At 44.1% G+C, this 24300-nt stretch overlaps 1 protein-coding gene across 1 annotated transcript in view; it reads left to right on the top strand.

Annotated features, from left to right (window-relative positions):
• The window catches only part of ENPP3 (ectonucleotide pyrophosphatase/phosphodiesterase 3), a 178948-nt gene that overhangs the window by 16112 nt on the left and 138536 nt on the right, over positions 1-24300 (top strand). The window contains exons 2-3 of the mRNA XM_056563313.1: positions 4180-4261; positions 18010-18132. Coding sequence (XP_056419288.1) covers positions 4180-4261; positions 18010-18132 — 205 coding nt within the window. The remainder of the gene's footprint in view (positions 1-4179; positions 4262-18009; positions 18133-24300) is intronic.

Below are 24300 nucleotides of genomic sequence, written 5' to 3' on the forward strand. Positions count from 1 at the left end.
AATCGCAGGAATCAATTTAATAAGACAAACAAGAAGGGTAGTTTAGACATTTGGAAGCAGAGGAGACAATGGATTTCAAGCCTCCTGTGAGTCTGATTTACATGATGTTACTGTATGTAACAATAGATTTTATAGAAATAGGTTGGGCAGTAAATACTAAAGAGATTGTTACTGCATTTAGTTATAGCTGCTTGACTTGTAACTAATTTAGTATTAAAGGATTTATTTGCAAAGCCCTAAAGTCAGTAAGATGTGGCATCTGTGTTTTGTGTTTGCTGCATTAGCATTAATCTTTTACATACGTACAATAGATGTTGCTTCATTAGCCTAAAGGGCCACTGAGCTGGTAATATTGTATCATATTTGTCATTATCTCTCTTGATATTTCAGAAGATTCTTTAGGATATGGAGGACCCTTGCAAACCCCTCACTAAAATTATAAATTACTATAGATAAAATAGTGCAATATAGTAAAGTTTCTGTCACTGAGGTCAGTGAGGTAGTTGAATCTGCTCGGTGATATTTGCTGTGCGCTTGCAAACGCTGCAGTCCTGCAAATTTGGCCCACTCAGTAAGATGGATTAATACTGAACGGATATGCTAGCTGGTAACTTGTTCCACAGTAACAATCTGGCAACTTGTCACACAGTAGCAGGTATGTAGCAAACAAGTATCGCATCCACAGATAGTTTGTAACGTGTTGAGGAGATTGTTGCAATCACAATCTCAGGCAGAGTGCATAGACAGCTCGGCAGCCTTCAATAATGGAAGTAGATCTCCAGTACTTACCCGTCCTTCTTGGTGGCACGAAGGGGATCGGGATCCTGTGATATCCTGGAAATATCGGTGTTCCTATGCTTCGGGTGACGGAGTCTGCCTCCCGACAGACAAGTCTCCCAAAATTGAAAAAGCCGCTTCTCAGGGTGTTCACCAGCTGGAAGTCCTTGTGGGAGCACACACCCTGATGATGGTGGTAGCGATACTTGATGACCCGGTATTTACTTAGTTCTGGTACTGATAAGGTAGAGCAATAGTGCAACTAATGTTCTTTGTGTGTTGGATCAGACGCATTTTGGACACTCTAGGTCCTTCATCAGTGATAAGGTGACTTGCAATTGACTGCTCTTTATAAAGGGTAAAAATGGTTATTTGCAAAACATGATGTACCTTGGACATAGGTAGTGGACAAAAGCAGACCTGAAAGCCAGAATGGATTTAAGTCTTAGTAGGAAATTTGGTAGGACACATGGAATAATACCTATAGCATTGTACAGGGTGGGCCATTTATATGGATACACCTCAATAAAATGGGAATGGTTGGTGATATTAACTTCCTGTTTGAGGCACATTAGTATATGTGAGGGGGGGAACTTTTCAAGATGGGTGGTGACCATGGTGGCCATTTTAAAGTTGGCCATTTTGAATCCAACTTTTGTTTTTTCAATAGGAAGAGGGTCATGTGACACATCAAACTTATTTGGAATTTCACAAGAAAAACAATGATGTGCTTGGTTTTAACATAACTTTATTCTTTCATGAGTTATTTACAAGTTTCTGACCCATTGTGTTGGATTGCCAATGCAACCCTCTTCTCCCACTCTTCATACACTAATAGCAACACCGCAGGAGAAATGCTAGCACAGGCTTCCAGTATCCGTAGTTTCAGGTGCTGCACATCTCGTATATTCATAGCATAAACAATTGCTTTCAGATGACCCCCAAGATAAAAGTTTAAGGGGGTCAAATCGGGAGACCTTGGGGGCCATTCAACTGGCCCACGATGACCAATCCACTTTCCAGGAAACTGTTCATCTAGGAATGCTCTGACCTGACACCCATAATGGGGTGGCACACCATCTTGCTGGAAAAACTCAGGGAACGTGCCAGCTTCAGTGCATAAAGAGGGAAACACATCACCATGTAGCAATTTGGCATATCCAGTGGCCTTGAGGTTTCCATTGATGAAGAATGGCCCCACTATATTTGTACCCCATATACTACACCATACCATCAATTTTTGTGTTCCAAAAGTCTTGGAGGGATCTATCCAATGTGGTTAGTGTCAGTCCAATAGTGGTGGTTTTGTTTGTTAACTTCACCATTCACATAAAAGTTTGCCTCATGACTGAACAAAATCTGCGTAAACTGAGGGTCCTGTTCCAATTTTTGTTTTGCCCATTCTGCAGCACCTGAAACTACGGATACTGGAAGCGTGTGCTAGCATTTCTCCTGTGGTGTTGCTATCAGTGTGTGAAGAGTGGGAGAAGAGGGTTGCATTGACAATCCAACACAATGGGCAGCACATTGAACACATTTTATAAGTGGTCAGAAACTTGTAAATAACTCATGAAAGAATGAAGTTATGTTAAAACCAAGCACATCATTGTTTTTCTTGTGAAATTCCCAATAAGTATGATGTGTCAAATGACCGTCTTCCTATTGAAAAAACAAAAGTTGGATTCAAAATGGCCGACTTCAAAATGGCCGCCATGGTCACCACCCATCTTGAAAAGTTTCCCCCCTCACATATACTAATGTGCCACAAACAGGAAGTAAATATCACCAACCATTCCCATTTTATTAAGGTGTATCCATATAAATGGCCCAGCCTGTATATAAGCGATATTCAATGTGCTGTAAACTGTGTTAATCAGTGCAATAAGACATATAAGCATGTATAAATGTATAATTAAATGGAATGTTTGAATGTTAGACTATGCATAAATGTACCATGTTGGAAACGTGTTTGTTAAAATCGTATACATGGGATAAACAGTGTCCTTTGAACTTCAGTAAATAAATTATAAGCATGTCTATGTAATAGAATTAAAACATAATCATAATGATGAATATATCATATTTAAAAAAAATATCATATCATGGGAATACTATATATGTATAATTTTTTTTTTTTTTATATCCATAACATGTGTAAAATTGTCTAAGAAAGAAAGCCAAAAATATCCATTTCTTAGTTTAGACCATAAGGTGCTAGTGATTGAAATTCGTATATATTGCAATTCTCGATCCGAGACATCTTTGCTATGTGGTTACAACAACGCCAATCTTTCTTCACTGTTTGTATAGCTGCAAAAGTCATACAGGTAGGATCTTGGTTAAGGCATTCCTGGAAATGTGATGATAAAGAGTGGTTAGTGTATCCAATTTTAATATTATTATAGATTCACTAATTCTTGCTTTTAAACTTTTATTACATAAATGAACAAGTTACCAGCTAGCATATCTGTTCAGTATCAATCCATCTTACTGAGTGGGCTGAATTTGCGGGACTGCAGCGCTTGCGAGCGCACAGCAAATATCACCGAGCAGCTTCAACTACCTCTCTGACCTCAGTGACAGAAAATTTACTATATTGCACTGATTGTTACTAACATTTATATGTTAAACTAAAGTATTTTTATCTATAGTTATTTATAATTTTATTGAGGGGTTTGCTGCATCCCCTCCCGCGGTTTTCATTTTTATGTATTGATCAATAAATGTGCATTGTACCTTGGACATTAGCTTATGTGCCTTTTACACTCACATTTTTACATATACACCATTTGATCCTTGTATATAATTACCCTCTTCACATATCTATCATTAACTCTTTTCAGCTATAAAATTACAAACCAATTGAACTGACCCACAATACAGAATACCTATATATTTGGTTACCAATATTCATTCACACTAATATTTGACTCACACATATAGTCCCACTAACAATAAATCACTGTCCGTCCAATTCTCATTCACAACATTACATATAAGTAGTCCTTGAGAACCTCCCATTTGCCAATTTTTCTATTTCTGCATATAATTAGATGGGAACAATGTTTCAAATGTGTTAACTTTATGCAAGTTTGCAAGTTTTTTCTTTTTCTTTTGAACAAAAATAAATGTCAAACGGGATGGTATAACAGGATGTTGATGCCGTAGCATCATGTCACTATAGATTTGCATTTGTATATTTGTTTCAGAAATTTCTGTGACTGGATATAAGTTCTGTACATCTGATAACATTTACTTCTGTAGCACATCTGCCGTATGTCAGTTCACTGTAACAGGGGTTGATAGACAACTGTATGGCATGTAAATTATATGTAAAATAACTGAGATAATATGAAGTGATCACATTAAATCATTTTTTACATTCTATTTTTTATCTTTCAGGTGCTTCTTGTTGCATTGGTTGTGATGTCACTTGGATTAGGCTTGGGTCTTGGACTTAAAAAGGAAAAGAAGCGACCACTAGGTATTTACCAGTTTCTAAAATTTATAAGACAGTTAATTGATGAATTACATGTTACTTATTGGAGTTTTTTTCTGGGTTAATGCAACTTATGCAAGTTTGCAATATATTTTGAATATAATTTCTTCAACATTTTCAAGATCACTATTTGTTGTCAGTGAATGAAAATATCCATCAGTTGAAAGATTGTACAGACCTAGTTGTCTGTTGAAAAATGAATACAATTTTATCAAGTCTAGGAAATGCTCTGTGTGCTTAAAAAGCATGGCTCTAGGATATTACCTGTTATCTACACTTATATATTGTACATAACGCAGTATCCAGACAGGACTGAAATTTGTGCAGCTGGTAATGTGTTTAACTTACAGAGGAAGATTTTAGGATATGCTTTTCAGCATGAACTAGGCTAAACATACGAATAAGACTTATTTGCTCTCATGTCCTTGTGACACGAGAGCCTACGTCTTGTGAGCGCTCTGCTTTTGTGAAGAGCAGAGCGCTCACATGACTGCAGACTCTCACGTCACTAGGACATGAGATTGAATAGTAATGAATATTCAAATAATGGGCGGACAGTGAGTGGCATACAAGAGGAGGCTGGGAAGGGTAACCAGCCTCTATTGCGCAGCAAAGCTGCTCTGCATTCAAGCTAAGGTGGACAATATCTTCTTAACTACTTCATGAATTTCTGGAAGTGATCCCTCTTTCTACTCCTGTTCACCCGCACTATAACCCAGTGTATAAGGTTTAGTGCAGGTGAACAGGCTGTCATCTTCCCTTTAATTTCTATTATCAGAATAGGTTACCTTTAAAAAAAAATACAAAGCAGGACCGATGTAATGCAAATATTTACTTTTTGGGCGTGACCAAGCACATCAGCCGCGAAACTGCACCGTTGGACCAACGAGCTATACGGAGCTCCTGTTCTTGTCCCTCCCCACCCACTCTGTGCACCCCTTTGTGGACTATGAAATAAAGAGTACTTTTACTTGCATCATACCTGGGTGAGTGCCATATTTAAATTCTCTCTGGTACTTCTATTGTCCATATAAGAGCACCCACAACAGCCATGCAGACTAATTTGGTGCACTGTGCGGTGTATGGTCTGAGAACTGACAAGCTGACCCCACCCCCACTGCTTTATCCTCTATAGCAATGCTGGCAGCACTGATACATATATTTCTCAAGGATATCCTGTGGATATGAGCACGTGTACTCAACTTTTTTGGTCAACCATGGCAAAGCCTGTTCTGAGTGGAACTTGTCCTTTGAAACCGCTGTATGGTCTTACCTACCATGCTGCTGCTCAGTTTCAAGGTCTTTGCAATCTTCTTGTAGCCTATGCCATCTTTATGTAGAGCAACAATTCTTTTTTCAGATTCTTAGAGAGTTCTTTGCCATAAGGTGCCATTTTGAACTTCAAATGACCAGTATTACAGAGTGTAAGAGCGATAACTCCCAATCTACAGCACCTGCTCCCCATTTACACCTGAGACCTTGTAACACTAAAGAGTCTCATGACATCAGGGGGAAAAAATGACTACATTTGGACATTTCCACCTAGGGGTGTACTCACTTTAGTTTAGACATTAATGTTTGTATGTTGAGTTATTTTGCGGGAACACAACATTAAACTGTTATACAGAATGTGCATGTCACGATGCCGGCTGGCAGGTAGTGGATCCTCTGTGCCAGAGAGGGATTGGCGAGGACCGCGCTAGTGGACCGGTTCTAAGTCACTACTGGTTTTCACCAGAGCCCGCCGCAAAGCGGGATGGTCTTGCTGCGGCGGTAGTGACCAGGTCGTATCCACTAGCAACGGCTCACCTCTCTGGCTGCTGATGATAGGCGAGGTACAAGGGAGTAGACAGAAGCAAGGTCGGACGTAGCAGAAGGTCGGGGGCAGGCGGCAAGGTTCGTAGTCAGGGTGGATAGCAGAAGTTCTGGTACACAGGCTTTAGACACACAAAACGCTTTCACTAGGCACAAGGGCAACAAGATCCGGCAAGGGAGTGCATGGGAGGAGGTTAGATATAGTCAGGGACCAGGTGGAAGCCAATTAAGCTGATTGGGCCAGGCACCAATCATTGGTGCACTGGCCCTTTAAGTCTCAGGGAGCTGGCGCGCGCGCGCCCTAGAGAGCGGAGCCGCGCGCGCCAGCACATGACAGCAGGGGACGGGAACGGGTAAGTGACCTGGGATGCGATCCGCGAGCGGGCGCGTCCCGCTGTGCGAATCGCATCCCCAACGGCCATGACAGTGCAGCGCTCCCGGTCAGCGGGACTGACCGGGGAGCTGCAGGGAGAAAGACGCCGTGAGCGCTCCGGGGAGGAGCGGGGACCCGGAGCGCTAGGCGTAACAGTGCACTCACTACATTGTAGCAGAGTGTCATTTCTTCTGTGTTGTCACATTAAAAGTATACAAAAATATTTAAAAAAATGTGAGGGTGTATATAATATAAAAATATTAACTATTCAAACCTCAGCTTTTTCCATTTATTGTATATAAAAAGGAAAAAAAATCGAATTTAAAATATTAATAAAGCATAACAAAAATTTCATTAGTATTGCCACATCTGTGAAAGTCCAGACTAGTAAAATAACATGTTTGTAACACTCACGTTTCTGAAGACAGGAACTCCGGTGTATGTGGATCCGCTGGACCTGTGTTGCAGATGACTCGGACCGTGCCAGGAAACGGAGTCTAAGGTGCCGCTGGTCTTCACCAGAGCCCGCTGCAAAGCAGGATGGGCTTGCTGCTGCAGGCAACACCCAGGTCGTAACCCCCGGCAACGGCTCGACCACACAGGCGGCTGAGGAGATGCGAAACACAAAACGGATGAGACAACTCGTAGTCAGGATAGCTGTAGGACAGGGCAGGCAGCACAGTAGCGTAGTCGGGACGTAGCAGAAGTTCAGTAGGCAGGCGGCAGAGAAGCAAGGTCACAAGAGCAGGAGATCTGGTACACGGCAAGGCAATACAAAGGAACGCTTTCTCTAGGGCACAAGGCAACAAAGATCCGGCAGAGAACTGAGGAGGGTGGAGGAATTTATCAACAAGACACGAATGGTTACACTAATGAGCGTAATGGCCCTTTAAATCTTAAAGCTCCGGTGCGCACACACCCTAAGGGATGGGGACACATGCGCCGGAGCAGAGAGGTGGAAGCAGAGGCAAGGTCCCAGCCCCGTCGGCAGCAAAAGGTAAGGGGACCATGCGCTCACGGCCAGCGTGTGTAACAGTACCCCCCCCCATTTGGTCTCCCCCTCCTTTTACTCCTTTTACGAGAGAGGAAACTCCTGAGAAGGTCACGGTCCAGGATATTCTCCTCAGGTTCCCAAGATCTCTCCTCAGGACCGTAACCCTCCCAGTCGACCAAAAATTTTTTTTACCTCTGACAGTTTTTGCAGAAAGGATCTGCTTAACTTTGTAGACATCTGATGAGCCGGAGACAGATGCTGGGGTAGGATTCTTCAGAGAAAACCAGTTTACAACAAGAGGCTTGAGGAGAGAGACGTGGAAGGAATTGGGAATACGTAATGTAGCAGGTAGACGGAGTTTGTAGGAAACAGGATTGATCTTTTGTAGGGACCAAGGTAGCGGGGACCAAGCTTGTAACAGGGGATCTTGAAGTGGATGTATTTGGATGAAAGCCACACCATGTCACCAGGAGAGAAGGATGGAGGAGGTCTTCTACCTTTATCCGCTTGCGCCTTCATGCGTGAAGAAGCCTGGGACAATGACTGTCGGGTCTGTTGCCAGATGGTGGAGAAGTCACGGACCAGCTCATCAACAGCAGGCACACTGGAGGAGACTGGGAGAGGAAGAGGAGGACGGAGATGGAATCCGTAGACAACAAAAAAGGGAGACAACCTCGTGGACTCGGAATCCTTAAGATTATATGAGAATTCAGCCCAGGGGAGAAGGTCGACCCAATCATCTTGGCGAGCTGAAACTAAATGCCGAAGATAAGTCTAAAGGATTTGATTGACCCTTTCCACCTGACCGTTGGACTGAGGGTGGTAGGCCGAGGAGAAGTCCAGATTGATGTCCAGACGGTTACAAAGGGCTCACCAGAACTTAGAGACAAACTGCACACATCAATCCGAAACGATATGTTGTGGAAGACCATGTAAACGGAAGACATGCTACAAGAAGTACTTCGCCAGCTGTGGAGCAGAAGGAAGACCTGGTAGAGGAATGAAGTGAGCCCTCTTTGAAAACCGATCTACCATGACCCAGATGACAGTGTTATTATGAGAAGGTGGCAGATCGGTGATGAAATCCATGGCGATATGGGACCAGGGAGTCTCTGGAATGGGTAAAGGCTGTAAGAGTCCTGCAGGTCTTTGCCTAGGAGTTTTGTCACAGGCACAAGTTACACAGGACCGAACAAAATCAGAAACATCACGTTCAAGATGGTGCCACCAGTAGAGCCAGGAAATATGAAGTAGGGTCTTGCGTATTCCAGGATGTCCTGCTGTCAAGGAAGAATGACCCCATTTCAAGACCTTGCGTCTCAATCTGGTGGGCACAAAGGATTTTCCCGGAGGAATTTGCTGAATCTCTGCAGGAGCGGCAGGAATCAAACGGTCAGGAGGAATAATGTGCCTAGGCGTGGAGTCCAAACCAATGACGTCAGAGGACCTGGAGAGTGCATCCGCCCTGATGTTCTTGTCTGCAGGACGGAAGTGAATGAAGAAGTTGAAACGAGAAAAGAACAGTGACCATCTTGCCTGGCGGGGGTTCAAACGCTGAGCAGATTGAAGGTATAGAAGATTCTTATGATCGAAGTAGATGCTGACCGGATGAGAAGAACCTTCCAGTAAATGTCGCCATTCCTCCAAAGCTAGCTTAATAGCGAGGAGTTCACAATCTCCAATGGAGTAATTCATCTCAGCAGGAGAGAAAGTCTTGGAGAAAAACCCACAAGTTACACTCTTGCCCTTGGCGTTTTTCTGTGTGAGGACGGCTCCCGCTCCAATAGATGAGGCATCAACCTCCGACGCAAAGGGCCTCTCTGGATCAGATCTTGTAAGCACGTGAGCAGAGGCAAATGCAGACTTTAAACGGGAGAAGGCCTCTTCAGCCTCTCAAGGCCAATACTTAGGATTGGATGCTTTTTTAGTGAGAGCTACAATAGGAGCAACCAAGGATGAAAAATGTGGGATAAACTGACGATAATAGTTAGCGAATCCCAGAAAGCGTTGAATTGCACGTAGGCTCGAGGGACGAGGCCAATCCAAAACTGCAGATAACTTATCAGGATCCATCTGCAGGTCCTGATGAGAAACAATGTAGCCAAGAAACGGAAGACTAGACTTTTCGAACAGGCATTTCTCCAATTTGGCGTAGAGATGATTCTTCCATAGTCTCTGAAGAACCAGACTAACATGAGCACGATGCTCCACTAAGTTGGAAGAGAAGATCAGGATGTCATCAAGGTATACGACAACACAGGTGTAAAGAAGATCACGGAAGATATCATTAATGAATTCCTGGAAACGGCTGGAGCATTGCAGAGACCAAATGGCATAACAAGATACTCAAAATGTCCGTCACGAGTATTGAAGGCCATTTTCCATTCATCTCCCTTGCGGATACGAATGAGATTATACGCACCGTGTAAGTCCAGCTTGGAGAAGACCTTGGCACCACGTAAAATATCAAAAAGTTCTGAGATAAGAGGTAAAGGGTAACGGTTCTTGACCGTGATTTTGTTAAGTCCCCTGTAGCCAATGCATGGACAGAGTGAGCCATCTTTCTTCCCTACAAAGAAGAAACCTGGTCCTGCAGGAGAAGAGGACTTACGGATAAATCCCTTTTGGAGATTCTCCTGGATATACTCAGCCATGGCTTTGGTCTCAGGAACTGAAAGAGGACATATCCTCCCACGAGGAGGAGTGGTACCAGGCAGAAGATCAATAGGGCAGTCCTTTTTTAAATGTGGCACACAAAGCCTCTTCATTCCAGGCAAGTTCAGAGGCTAGAATGCGGAACTGAACCGCGTAGTCATCAACGGTAGAATCTCCTTGACATAGATTCAGCAATGCCGTCTCAGCTGAAGAGGCACGTGCGGGTTCCTCAAAGGCACTGCGAAATTCGGCCAAGAATGCAGACAAATTGGAGGATACTGGATCACCATGGTCCCAAAGGGGTGTAGTCCAAGCAAGGGCTTTTCCAGAAAGTAGACTAATGACAAAGGCCACCTTACTACGTTCAGTTGGAAACAGTTCAGACATGAGCTCCAAATGCATGGAGCACTGTGTAACAAAGCCTCTGCATGACTTGGAATCCCCATCATACTTGGAAGGCAAAGGCAGGTGCATCTGGGAGCCAGGAGAGACTGCAGGAGCTGGAGGAGGGAGTGGGCCAGATTGTGGTACCTGCTGCTGTTGCAAGGCCAAAAGCTGTTGCATCATGGCTGCAAGTTGAGAAAATTGCTGCGCCTGTCGGGACAACTGCTGTGAGTGACGTATCACAACAGAGGAAAGATCCACAACTTCAGGCAGGGGTTCCTCAGCGGGATCCATGGCTGGATCTTACTGTAACACTCACATTTCTGAAGACAGGAACTCTGGTGTATGTGGATCCGCTGGACCTGTGTGGCAGATGGATCGGACTGTGCCAGGAACGGAGTCTAAGGTGCCGCTGGTCTTCACCAGAGCCCGCCGCAAAGCAGGATGGGCTTGCTGCTGCAGGCGACACCCAGGTCGTAACCTCCAGCAACGGCTCGACCACACAGGCGGTTAAGGAGATGCAAAGCACAGAAGGGATGAGACAACTCTTAGTCGGGATAGCTGTAGGACAGGGCAGGCAGCACAGTAGCGTAGTCGGGACGTAGCAGAAGTTCAGTAGGCAGGCGGCAGAGAAGCAAGGTCAAGGTCACAAGAGCAGGAGATCTGGTACACGGCAAGGCAATACAAAGGAACGCTTTCTCTAGGGCACAAGGCAACATAGATCCGGCAGAGAGCTGAGGAGCGTGGATGAATTTATCAACAAGACACAGGTGGTTACACTAATGATCGTACTGGCCCTTTACATCTTAAAGCTCCGCACGCCCTAAGGGATGGGGACACATGCGCCGGAGCAGATAGGTGGAAGCAGAGGCAGGGGAAACACCCGGAGAGTGACGGACTGGGGCTCGCATGCAGGTGCGTCCCGCAGTGCGAGTCCCAGCCCTGTCGGCAGCAAAAGGTAAGGGGACCATGCGCTCACGGCCAGCGTGTGAGGCCAGAGCGCATAGCGTAACAATGTTATAATATTATGTTATCCTACACATGGATTTGGTCGGGGTGACCAAAAGTTAGCAATTCTGTCATTTCTGTCATTGTTTATCACCTCCCAAAAAGTAAAAATAGTAAAAAGTATTAAAATAGTCAAACGTACTCCAAAATAGTGCTGATAAAAACTACAGCTTGCTTTGCAAAAAACAATCCCTCACAAAGGTCCATCAGTGGAAAATTGGAAAATGTTTTTGGTGCCAGAATATGGAAATATGAAACAATTAATTTTTTTCTTAAGATTGTATTTTCTTAAAAGTACTAAAACATAACAAAACCAATGTAAATTTGTGATGACTGGATTTGTACTGACCCACAGGAGGTAACATATCATTTAAACTGCACTTGCACTTGGCAAGTGTAAAAAAAAATTCCATTGTTGAATAATGCACTAAGGAAGGGGATATTGGGCAATGAACTATGCAATGATACATATGTTTCTTCATCCTGCCAGACCATTCTGGGAAAATAAACTTTTTGGCAAATGTTAAAACAAGAAAAACCTGATTGAAGTGACTGTGTTGAAGTCAGTTGCAACACAACGAAGTATTAAACTTCTTTCTCTGCAAATAATTTGGCAATAGAAATTATTGAGAGGAAACACCCACAATGGGGAAAAATTTTAGGCTAAAAGATTGGGTCCCAAAATTAGGTTATATTGACTGTGCTCCCTGCACTGTTGTTCACTAGCAATTACCTCTTTCACAAGTTTATGGCCCTGTTCCCAACTGTCACAAAGATATTTGGAAACTAGCATCATAATGGGTCTGATAAATTTCAGTACCCGTTTCCCCCGAAAATAAGACATACCCATAAAATAAGCCACAGCAAAATTTCTAAGCATTTACGTAATATAAGCCATACCCCGAAAATAAGACATAGCAGTAGGTGTGGCCAAACGTACTGGTGTGGAGCAGTAAAGAAGATGGTCAGCCCTTCTCATCTGTCCTATTGTGACAGCTGCTATCTCGGAGGTGACTGGAGAGGTGCCGGCAGCCCCATCAAGGTCCGCCTGTCAGGTCCCGGTCCTTCTGTCCGTGTTGCCAGCCTCAGCAAAGAAGGAGACATAAACTGAAAGTAAAAGTGAGGAACAGAAAGTTCTGCTTTATGGGTCCTCAGGGGGAAGAATAAAGCTGTGGCTACCGTTTTACTCAGCACTGTGAGTCTCTCTCACCCAGCACCAACCAGCAACAGTCTGTGAGTCTCTGTATTGTTGTACCTGTGGTGTTCCGGTACCGTATTGCATACCATACCTAGTGTAGAGGTCCCCGAAGTCAGAGTAACTTAGCTCAGGTAGGATCCCTCTGGTGGGACAGCCCCTAGTCGCCTCTCCTCTACTCTAATTTTCAAGTGTTAATACCTGTATATATTTGATAAATAATGTATATTTAATATAATGTATAGTACTTACCTTGTTTAGCGTCGCAGGACCTTCGGTCATGTGACCATGTTAATATCCTCTATGGTATGTTGGAGGACCTTTGGAGGTCCTTGGGTCACATGTTGCCCACAATCCTTTGTAATGGTGATTGACACAAGTATGGACCAATTAGCACTAGTCCAGCCCCTGCCCATATAAGGGAGCTGTAGCCAATTATCGCTCTCTTGGGTTGCTGCTCTCGTGGATGCCGGACTAGCAAGACGGATCTGCGCAACTTGCAAAGACACGTTAGGCCTTAAAACCTACTGGTCTCAGTTGAACTAAAACCGTGAGTTCTAAACTACCCCCGCTAAAGCTAGCGTGACTACTGGACCGCAACTAAATTGTCACGATTCGGCTTACAGGTAGTGGATCCTCTGTGTCAGCGAGGGATTGGCGTGGACCGTGCTGGTGGACCGGTTCTAAGAGGCTACTGGTGTTCAACAGAGCCCGCCGCAAAGCGGGATGGTCTTGCTGCGGCAGTAGCAACCAGGTCGTATCCACTAGCAACGGCTCAACCTCGCTGACTGCTGAGAAGGCGTGGGACAGAAGGACTAGGCAGAGGCAAGGTCAGACGTAGCAGAAGGTCGGGGCAGGCGGCAAGGGTCGTAGTCAAGATGGATAGCAGGAGTTCAGGTAACACAGGCTTTGGACAACACTAAACGCTTTCACTGGCACAAGGCAACAAGATCCGGCAAGGGAGTGCAGGGGCAGTGATCAGATATAGCCAGGGAGCAGGTGGAAGCCAATTAAGCTAATTGGGCCAGGCACCAATCATTGGTGCACTGGCCCTTTAAGTCTCAGAGAGCTGGCGCGCGCGCGCCCTAGAGAGCGGAGCCGCGCGCGCCAGCACATGACAGGAGGGACCCGGGACGGGTAAGTGACCTGGGACGCGATTCGCGAGCGGGCGCGTCCCGCTGTGCGAATCGCATCCCCGACGGCCATGTCAGTGCAGCGCTCCCGGTCAGTGGGACTGACCGGGGCGCTGCAGGGAGAGAGACGCCGTGAGCGCTCCGGGGAGGAGCGGGGACCCGGAGCGCTAGGCGTAACAGTACCCCCCCCTTAGGTCTCCCCCTTTTTTTGTCTGACAACTGCTTTACCTGGGACGAGGACACCGGGAGTGAATGGAGGGTTTCCTCAAAGGCAGGCAGTACAGCAGGAGTGGGAATGGGGAGGGAGGGCAGAGGGTGAAGCTTGGCACGGGGCAGGGTGACACAAGGACGGGGGCCATGAGGAGGCACTGAGGCTTGCCTGACGGGACTGGGAGGGGGGGAGAGGCATCTCTTGTGGCAAGCAGAGTCCCAGTTCTTGATCTCCCCGGTGGTCCAGTCAAGGGTGGGAGAATGAAGCCGGAGCCATGGCAGACCGAGGAGGACCTCAGAGGTACAGTTGGGAAGGACGAAGAACTCAATCCTTTCGTGGTGGGGTCCAATGCACATTAAGAGAGGTTTTGTGCGGTAACGCACGGTGCAATCCAATCTGACTCCGTTGACCGCGGAAATGTAGAGCGGCTTGACGAGACGGGTCACCGGGATGCAGAATTTATTCACCAAAGACTCCAAAATAAAATTCCCAGAGGCACCAGAGTCCAAGCAGGCCACGGCTGAGAGGGAGGAGTTGGCTGAAGGAGAAATCCGCACGGGCACCGTGAGACGTGGAGAAGCAGACTTTGAACCAAGAGACGCCACACCCACGTGAGCTGGGTGCGTGCGTTTCCCAGACGTGGAGGACGAATAGGGCAATCCACCAAGAAATGCTCGGTACTGGCACAGTACAGACAAAGATTTTCTTCCCTACGGCGATTCCTCTCTTCCTGGGTCAGGCGAGACCGATCCACTTGCATGGCCTCCTCGGCGGGAGGCCCAGGCGTAGACTGCAAAGGATGCTGTGGGAGAGGTGCCCAGAGATCTAAGTCTTTTTCCTGGCGGAGCTCCTGATGTCTCTCAGAAAAACGCATGTCAATGCGGGTGGCCAAATGGATAAGTTCTTGCAGGTTGGCAGGAATCTCTCGTGCGGCCAGCACATCCTTGATGCTACTGGATAGGCCTTTTTTAAAGGTCGCGCAGAGAGCCTCATTATTCCATGATAATTCGGAAGCAAGAGTACGAAATTGGATGGCGTACTCGCCCACTGAAGAATTACCCTGGACCAGGTTCAGCAGGGCAGTCTCGGCAGAAGAAGCTCGGGCTGGTTCCTCGAAGACACTCCGGACTTCAGCGAAGAAGGACTGGACTGTGACTGTGGCAGGATCATTGCGGTCCCAGAGCGGTGTGGCCCAAGACAAGGCCTTTCCTGAAAGAAGGCTCACTACGAACGCCACCTTAGACCGTTCTGTAGGAAACAAGTCCGACAACATCTCCATATGCAGGGAACATTGAGACAAAAATCCACGGCAGAGTCTAGAGTCCCCATCAAATTTGTCCGGCAGGGACAAGCGGAGGCTAGGAGCGGCCACTCGCTGCGGAGGAGGTGCAGGAGCTGGCGGAGGAGATGGTTGCTGCTGTAGCAGAGGCAGAAGTTGCTGTAACGTGGCGGTCAACTGCGACAGCTGCTGTCCTTGTTGGGCAAATTGCTGCGATTGCTGAGTGACCACCGTGGTAAGGTCAGCGAGACTTGGCAGCGGCACCTCAGCGGGATCCATGGCCGGATCTACTGTCACGATTCGGCTTACGGGTAGTGGATCCTCTGTGTCAGCGAGGGATTGGCGTGGACCATGCTGGTGGACCGGTTCTAAGAGGCTACTGGTGTTCACCAGAGCCCGCCGCAAAGCGGGATGGTCTTGCTGCGGCAGTAGCAACCAGGTCGTATCCACTAGCAACGGCTCAACCTCGCTGACTGCTGAGAAGGCGTGGGACAGAAGGACTAGGCAGAGGCAAGGTCAGACGTAGCAGAAGGTCGGGGCAGGCGGCAAGGGTCGTAGTCAAGATGGATAGCAGGAGTTCAGGTAACACAGGCTTTGGACAACACTAAACGCTTTCACTGGCACAAGGCAACAAGATCCGGCAAGGGAGTGCAGGGGCAGTGATCAGATATAGCCAGGGAGCAGGTGGAAGCCAATTAAGCTAATTGGGCCAGGCACCAATCATTGGTGCACTGGCCCTTTAAGTCTCAGAGAGCTGGCGCGCGCGCGCCCTAGAGAGCGGAGCCGCGCGCGCCAGCACATGACAGGAGGGACCCGGGACGGGTAAGTGACCTGGGACGCGATTCGCGAGCGGGCGCGTCCCGCTGTGCGAATCGCATCCCCGACGGCCATGTCAGTGCAGCGCTCCCGGTCAGCGGGACTGACCGGGGCGCTGCAGGGAGAGAGACGCCGTGAGCGCTCCGGGGAGGAGCGGGGACCCGAAGCGCTAGGCGTAACATAAATCCCCTAAATCCAGTGGAACAGCGCATAATACCTTAAAGACTGTAAATTGCTAAAGTCCCAACCTTTGTCAATCTCCAAAGAAAGCAGTTGTATGCATAGAGACTGTTCTGTTTATGAAGCTTGCAGAAAATCTTCAGTAAAAGTTATACCTGTTTCAGAAAACTCTCCGGTTGTGGACATTCTATTATTATCTACCTCACTATCGCTCTTGGGAAGGGTGGCGGTAGGACAAGCATTACTGAGGAGCCCTCACCCTGGCGTCACGAATAGCAAGGGTTAACAAGCACCCTTTAATCACCGCATAGCTACACTCCCTACACCCTACTCCCCCAGGCTATCACATACCATACTTAATAAAAATAAGACATCCCCTGAAAATAAGCCCTGACTTGTTTGACCTACAGTACTTGCATTTTTAGATGCAATTAAACTTCATATTACATGTAAAGGTTGCATATTATAGGACGAGGTACATTTTCACAGTAGCCAAACAGCACAAAAAATACTGGGGGACATTAATTATTGGCTTTGTTTTAGTGCATCCACATAAGTAAAGCTCCACCCATTTTTAGTTTGTATGCCTCTTAGTAAGTCCAGAGGATCCATGGCTGCCGTTGTACCTGGTGCACAAATATACACCACCTATTGAGGTGGTGTATATTGCTGCCACTTAATGTGTCACAAATCAGCCCTAAAGTCACATGTGAGGAGGGGGTGCCCCCAACATGCTGCCTCCAAGCAAGGCTGAGCCCTCTTTCAGCCTTCTTTATGCTCCCTTGGCGTGAGTAGCACAAATCTTTTTACAATTTTTGCAGAGAAATGGCTAGTTTTGAGCAAAATTACAAAAACAGAGAGCAGATGAGAAAGAGAAAAGTTTTTGCAAAGCAATATGGCGTACATGCCAACTTAAGAAAACCTTATAGTTGGCTTTAATAAATGTTGGAGTAGTCTTTGATCACCTTAATTAACCAAATAGCACAATAATTGTTTGTGGTGTTTAGGATACTAGGAGAATTAGCTTTTCCCTGTAATATGCTCCCCATACATTCAGGTGACGGATTTGCTTTACATTGTAACCAACAATATTAAACTATTTTTTTTTTTTTTTTTTTTACAATTGCGTTTGCCAATCCTAAGTGCTGTATTATCTATACAAAGTGTTAATCAAATCTATAGATGAAGCATACAGTATAACTTTTCTAAACAGCAAATATAAAATGTGGAAAAAAATGTATCCACAGTTATCTGCAGTTTGCACATCATTTGCAACAGAAAAATATTGCAACGTTTTCCTATTAGAAAAAAAATTTAGTATGATAAGAGATATGACATACAAAATACAGTAGGTTTATCTAGTGTGTATTTTAATAGTCACTGTTATAGCTGTATTGTGAAGAATGGTGTAATCCTATTACAGAGGTGTGGCCTCTAGTGTTTATTCATGTCATAACTGATGGGGTGCCTTTTACCCAAGCACTATGGAAGATTGATACCTGAAGCATATAAAACAATGACCATGGAACTTTTTACATTTTGTCTATTTAAAATGATGAAATAATATAAAAAGTCAAGGCTATGTCCAACTTTGCAACCATTTTTTTTATTTTATTAATTTGAGATAAAGTAACATTTATACCTACTGTATATATTTTCTTAGGCTTAACTTTGTTCTTTCATATCCCAGTGTCCTGTAGGCAGAGATGCTATCATACAGAGGATGTTATAGAAGATGACTGCCGCTGTGATGCTCAGTGTGTTCAACATGGAAACTGCTGTTTCGATTTCCAGGATCTCTGTGAGAAGCCAAGTAAGTGTGAAATAAAATCTTTATCACTACTACCTGGGCCATTTCAACACACTTTTGAGCCAAGTGCAAGATTTTTTAAGGTTTTTACAATAGGCAGATAGGAAGACCTTGCCCAGTAGGTATAGCCAGACCCCTAACACTCTTAATAGTGCTCCCTTCAGAAAAAAACCCTCACCTCATCCATGCCAAACTGATGGTTCCTTGAGTGAGCAGCAGTGTGATGATGCTGACTTTGCTGTGATTAAGAAATTAACAAGGTAACGCTCTAGGGTTTGCAACTGCATGTGTGTGATGAAGACGCACATGTAGTGGAAAGCAGTGTTAATATAACATTATTGTCCTGTCTTAAGTAGGATACTCAGATTCTCTCACCCTATAGTACTCAACAGTACTGTCATCTATGTAGCGCTGTCTGTTATTGCAGCTTGATTCCAGATAAGCTCCATCATTACATCAAGTTACCATTTGATCTATTTGTTCCAATAGTTGCCTCCTTCTGTAGGCTATTGTATCATATATTCATTTAGTCGTAATCATTGAGTGACATTTTTGATGCAGTACAAGTTACCATGTGGAATTTTTGATGAAGGAAAGTGTTACGTTTATAAAATGTTTATGCCTACATTATATAGCTTACTCATCTTTCAAGCATGACACCTTGAGAAATGTTCATTGCACTGGTATTTAGTCTAACTTTTCCGTTAATTATTTCCAAGAAATTTCTCAGAGAACACTGAATGTCACCTATTTTTTTTTTTTTTTTTTTACTAATTAGAACCACATACAAAAACATTCTTTTTTTTCTAATCTATTTCTGCTTTCTGATTGTAATTTTATTATTATTTTTTTGTTATATTATGGGGGCAGCCATTTTGTCCAAGCTGTTTTTAACAACATTTAGAGATATGCTTTACAGCGAGGCCCCTTGACATAGACACATTGAACATCTCCAGATCCTATTCTATGTATGGGAGTTTGTAAGCATGCTCTGTGACCTCTGATACCTGTGCAAAAGCCATTTTACAGAGCAGGGAAGGCTAAGCTGCTATTGTCTTTTCTATCTACTGGTATCGACTTTCGCTGTTATTATTTACTGATCACTTTCCAGCAGCCTCCTCCATATCACAGACAGGACAGTCTAAGCTTAGTTTTAGTGGCTTGACTGAAAAATACAAGACTTCGGGTTTATTTTATACATACTAAAATGGAACTCCAAATGGAGAAAATTGGACTTAGCTCTCGGGGCACTTCTCCAAAAGAAGGGACAGCATGGTTTTCACCGTATTAGTTAAAACATTTATTTAATAAAATGCAACGTACAATAGTTTCTATATAAAAATGCCATGCTGGGATTTATATTAATTATTAACACACAAATGAATAGTATGCCCGTATGGGACTCATATTAAAACCAAAAACACAATAATTGAGATACATACTAAAAATATGAGATTGCATAAATTGTAAACAAAGAAATAAGAAATATGCACCTGTATCTGTCATTGGATCTACTGTATAAAATATGCAGGCAAACCTGAAATACACAGACAGTGACAAGGTAGGTACAGGAAGCTGTAAGCCGAGGTAGTGAGTACCAATAGCGAAAGTTTGAGAATGGCCGTAATATGGATAGCGTGCCTAGGGTAAGGTACACGAGAACTTATTGTGATGCACATGGAGGACAAAAGAGGTAAACTCAGTGAAGAATCTCCATACTAAAATGAATGGGCCAGTTTCTTCTGTTTTTTTCTCTGTGTGCATCACCATGAGTTCTCGTGAACCTTATCCTACGTACAGTATCCATACTATGGCCATTCTCAAACTAAGTTCCGCTATCAGTACTCACTACCGCGGCTTACAGCTTCTTGTACCAACCCTTCTTTGTCACTGTGTATTTTAGGTTGGCCTTCTGCTGCGTCATTTATACAGTAGATCCAACGACAGATACAGGTGTATATTTCTAATTTCTTTGTTTACAATTTATGCTTTCTCATATTTTTTATGTTTCTGCATTATTGTGTTTTTGGTTTTAATGTGAGTCCCATACGGGCATACTATTTATTTGTGTGTTAATAATTAATATTATTCCCAGAATTACATTTTTTATATAGAAACTATTATAAATTTATGGTCTCATGTAATGTCCGTTTATCTGTATTTTGCATTTTTCTGCTTTGGGTCCTGTTCCTACATTATGTTTATGTCTGAACAGTTTCTGTGTTTATTCTCCCTGGTGTGTGAAGAGTTAAAGGAGTATTCCAGGAAAAAAACTTTTTTTTTATATATCAACTAGCTCCAGAAAGATTTGTAGATTACTTCTATTAAAACATCTTAATCCTTCCAGTAGTTATCAGCTGCTGAAGTTGTTCTTTTCTTTCTGACAACAGTACTCTCTGCTGACACCTCTGCTTGTATCAGGAATTGTCCAGAGTAGGAGCAAATGCCCACAGTAAACCTCTAATGCTTCGGACAGTTCCTGAGACAAGCATAGGTGTCAGCAGAGAGCATTGTTGTCAGAAAGAAAAGAACAACTCAACTTTAGCAGCTGATAACTACTGGAAGGATTATTATTTATTTTTTTATAGAAGTAATTAACAAATTTGTTTAATTTCCCAGAGCCAGTTGATATATAAAAGTCTAGAAGCGATGTCCAATAGCAGGTCGGGGGCGGTTGGGTTAACTTTCATTTTCCCCGTTCTGCCCACCCACAATAGGCGGGGCAGAACGGGGAAACAATAGAGGACCGGCGCCAAAGTCCACTTACCCTGCGGGCGAGGCTGCGGGCGACGATCAGTATCGGAGTACAACTCCCAGCATGCACGGTCTGTCAGTGCATGCTGGGAGTTGTAGTTTTGAAACAGCTGGAGGTTTGTCCCCGCCATGTGAATGTACAGGGTACATTCACACGGGCAGGTTTACAGTAAGTTTTCTGCTGCAGCGCAAACTCATAGCAGTAAGCTCATTGTAAACCTTTGCCAGTGCGTATGTTCCCTAAAAACACTACACTACACTACCACATAATAAAGGGTAAAACACTACATATATATCCCCTTACACTGTCCCCCCCCCCCCCCCATTAAAAATGAAAAACATATTGTACAGCAGTGTTTTCAAAACGGAGCCTCCAGATGTTGCAAAATAACAACTCCCAGCTTTACCGGACAGCCACTGGCTGTCCAGGCATGCTGGGAGTTTAGCAACAGCTGGAGGCACCCTGTTTGGGAATCACTGGCGTAGAATACCCCTATGTCCACCCCTATGCAATCCCTAATTTAGTCCTCAAATGCGCATGGCGCTCTCTCACTTCGGAGCCCTGTCGTATTTCAAGGAAACAGTTTAGGGCCACATATGGGGTATTTCCGTACTTGGGAGAAATTGCACTACAAATTTTGGGGGGCTTTTTCTCCTTTTACCCCTTATGAAAAGGAAAAGTTGGGGTCTACACCAGCCTGTTAGTGTAAAAAAAATAATAATAATTTTACACTAACATGCTGGTGTTGCCCTTTACTTTTTATTTTCACAAAAGGTAAAAGGAAAAAAAGACCCCCAAAATTTGTAACACTATTTCTACTGAATACAGAAATACCCCATATGTGGCCGTAAAATGCTCTGTGGGCGCACAACAAGGCTCAGGAGTGAGAGCGCACCATGTACATTTGAGGCCTAAATTGGTGATTTGCACAGGGGTGGCTGATTTTACAGCGGTCTGAAATAAACGACAAAAAATAAATACCCACATGTGACCCCATTTTGGAAACTGCACCACTCATGGAATTTAACAAGGGGTATAGTGAGCCTTAGCACCCCACAGGTGTTTCAAGAATTTTCATTAAAGTTGGATGGGAAAATTAAAAAAAAAAAATGTTTTCACAAAAATGCTGGTGTTACCCTAAATTTTTTATTTTTATAAGGGAAAATAGGAAAAAAGCCCACCAAAATTTGTAACCCCATTTCTTCTGAGTAAGAACATACCCCATATGTGGATGTAAAGTGCTCTGTGGGCGCACTACAATGCTCAGAAGAGAAGGAGTGCCATTGGGATTTTGAAGAGAAAATTTGTCCGGAATTGAAGGTCACGTGTGTTTACAAACTACACCCCTCATGTAATGTAATAAGGGGTACAGTGAGCATTTACGCCCCACAGGTGTCTGACAGATTTTTGGAACAGTGGTCCGTGAAAATGAAAAATGTAATTTTTCATTTGCTCAGCCCACTGTTCCAAAGATCTGTTAAAACGCCAGTGGAGTGTAAATACTCACTGCACCCCTTATTAAATTCTGTGAGGGGTATAGTTTCCAAAATGTGGTCACATGTGGGGGTGTCCACTGTTTTGGCACCACGAGGGGCTTTGCAAACGCACTTGGCCCCCGACTTCTATTCCAAACAAATTCCCTTTCCAAAAGCTCAATGGTGCTCCTCCTCTTCTGAGCATTGTAGTGCGCCAGAAAGCACTTGACATCCACACATGGGGTATTTCCATACTCAGAAGAAATGGGGTTACACGTTTTGGGGGTAATTTTCTCCTATTAACCCTTGTAAACATGTAAAATTTGGGGAAAAACCAGCATTTTAGTGAAAAATTTTCTTTTCATTTACACGTCCAACTTTAACAAAAAGTCGTGAAATACCTGTGAGGTGTTAAGGCTCACTGTACCCCTTGTTACGTTCATTGAGGGGTGTAGTTTCCAAAATAGTATGCCATGTGTTTTTTTTTTTTTTTGCTATCCTGGCACCATAGGGGCTTCCTAAATGCGACATGCTCCCCAAAAACCATTTCAGCTAAATTTGCTTTCAAAAAGCCAAATGTGACTCCTTCTCTTCTGAGCATTATAGTTCGCCCGCAGAGCATTTTACGTCCTAACATGGGGTATTTCCATACTCAGAAGAGATGGGGTTACACATTTTGGGGGGCATTTTCTCCCATTACCCTTTATAAAAATGGTGATGGAAAAAAAACTTCACTTTAGTGAAAACATTTTTTTTTCATTTACACATACTTTAACGAAAAATCATCAAACACCTGTGGGGTGTTAAGGCTCACTGGACCCCTTGTTATGTGCCTTGAGGGGTGTAGTTGCCAAAATGGTATGCCATGTGGGGGTATTTCTGCTGTTCTGGCACCATAGGGGCTTCCCAAAATCCCATTGTCGCTCCTTCCCTTCTGAGCCCTCTACTGCGCCCGCCGAACACTTTACATACACATATGAGGTATTTCCTTACTTGAGAGAAATTGGGTTACAAATTTTGAGAGGATTTGTCTCTCTTTACCTCTTGTAAAAATTCAAAAACTGGGTCTACAAGAACATGCGATTGTAAAAAATGAAGATTTTGAATTTTCTCCTTTATTTTGCTGTTATTCCTGTGAAACACCTAAAGGGTTAACACGCTTACTGAATGTCATTTTGAATACTTTGAGGGGTGCAGTTTTTATAATGGGGTCATTTGTGGGGTATTTCTAATAGGAACTGGTCCACGAAAAATTCCGATTTTGAAAATGTTGTGAAAAATTGGAAAATTGCTGATGAACTTTGAAGCCCTCTGATGTCTTCCAAAAGTAAAAACATGTCAACTTTATGATGCAAACATAAAGTAGACATATTGTATTTGTGAATCAAAATATAATTTATTTGGAATGTCTATTTTCCTTACAAGCAGAGAGCTTCAAAGTTAGAAAAATGCAAAATTTTCTATTTTTTCATCAAATTTTGGAATTTTTCACTAAGAAATGATGCAAGTATCGACAAAATTTTACCACTAACATAAAGTAGAATATGTCACGAAAAAAAAACTCTGAATCAGAATGAAAGGTAAAATCATCCCAGAGTTATTAATGCTTAAAGTGAAAGTGGTCAGATGTGCAAAAAACGCTCTGGTCCTACAGTGAAAATGGTCCTGGTCCTTAAGGGGTTAACCCCTTCCCGCCCCAGGATGTATGCATACATCCAATTTGCTAACTTGTAAGCGCAACTGGACATATGCATACATTCTAGCGATCTTCTGCTCTGCAAGACGCACTGCAGGAGATCGCCGGCTGGACCAGGCTGTCAATCACAGCCAAGGTCCCACCGCAGCTGCCGGGGCCGCGATTGCGCCAGTCCCAGCAGCATTAACCCAGTAGATGTCGTGATCAATCCTGATCATGACATCTATGGTGTTGACAGGAGGAGT

Source organism: Hyla sarda, chromosome 3 (assembly GCF_029499605.1).
Source record: "Hyla sarda isolate aHylSar1 chromosome 3, aHylSar1.hap1, whole genome shotgun sequence".
In the NCBI taxonomy this organism is placed as follows: domain Eukaryota; kingdom Metazoa; phylum Chordata; class Amphibia; order Anura; family Hylidae; genus Hyla; species Hyla sarda.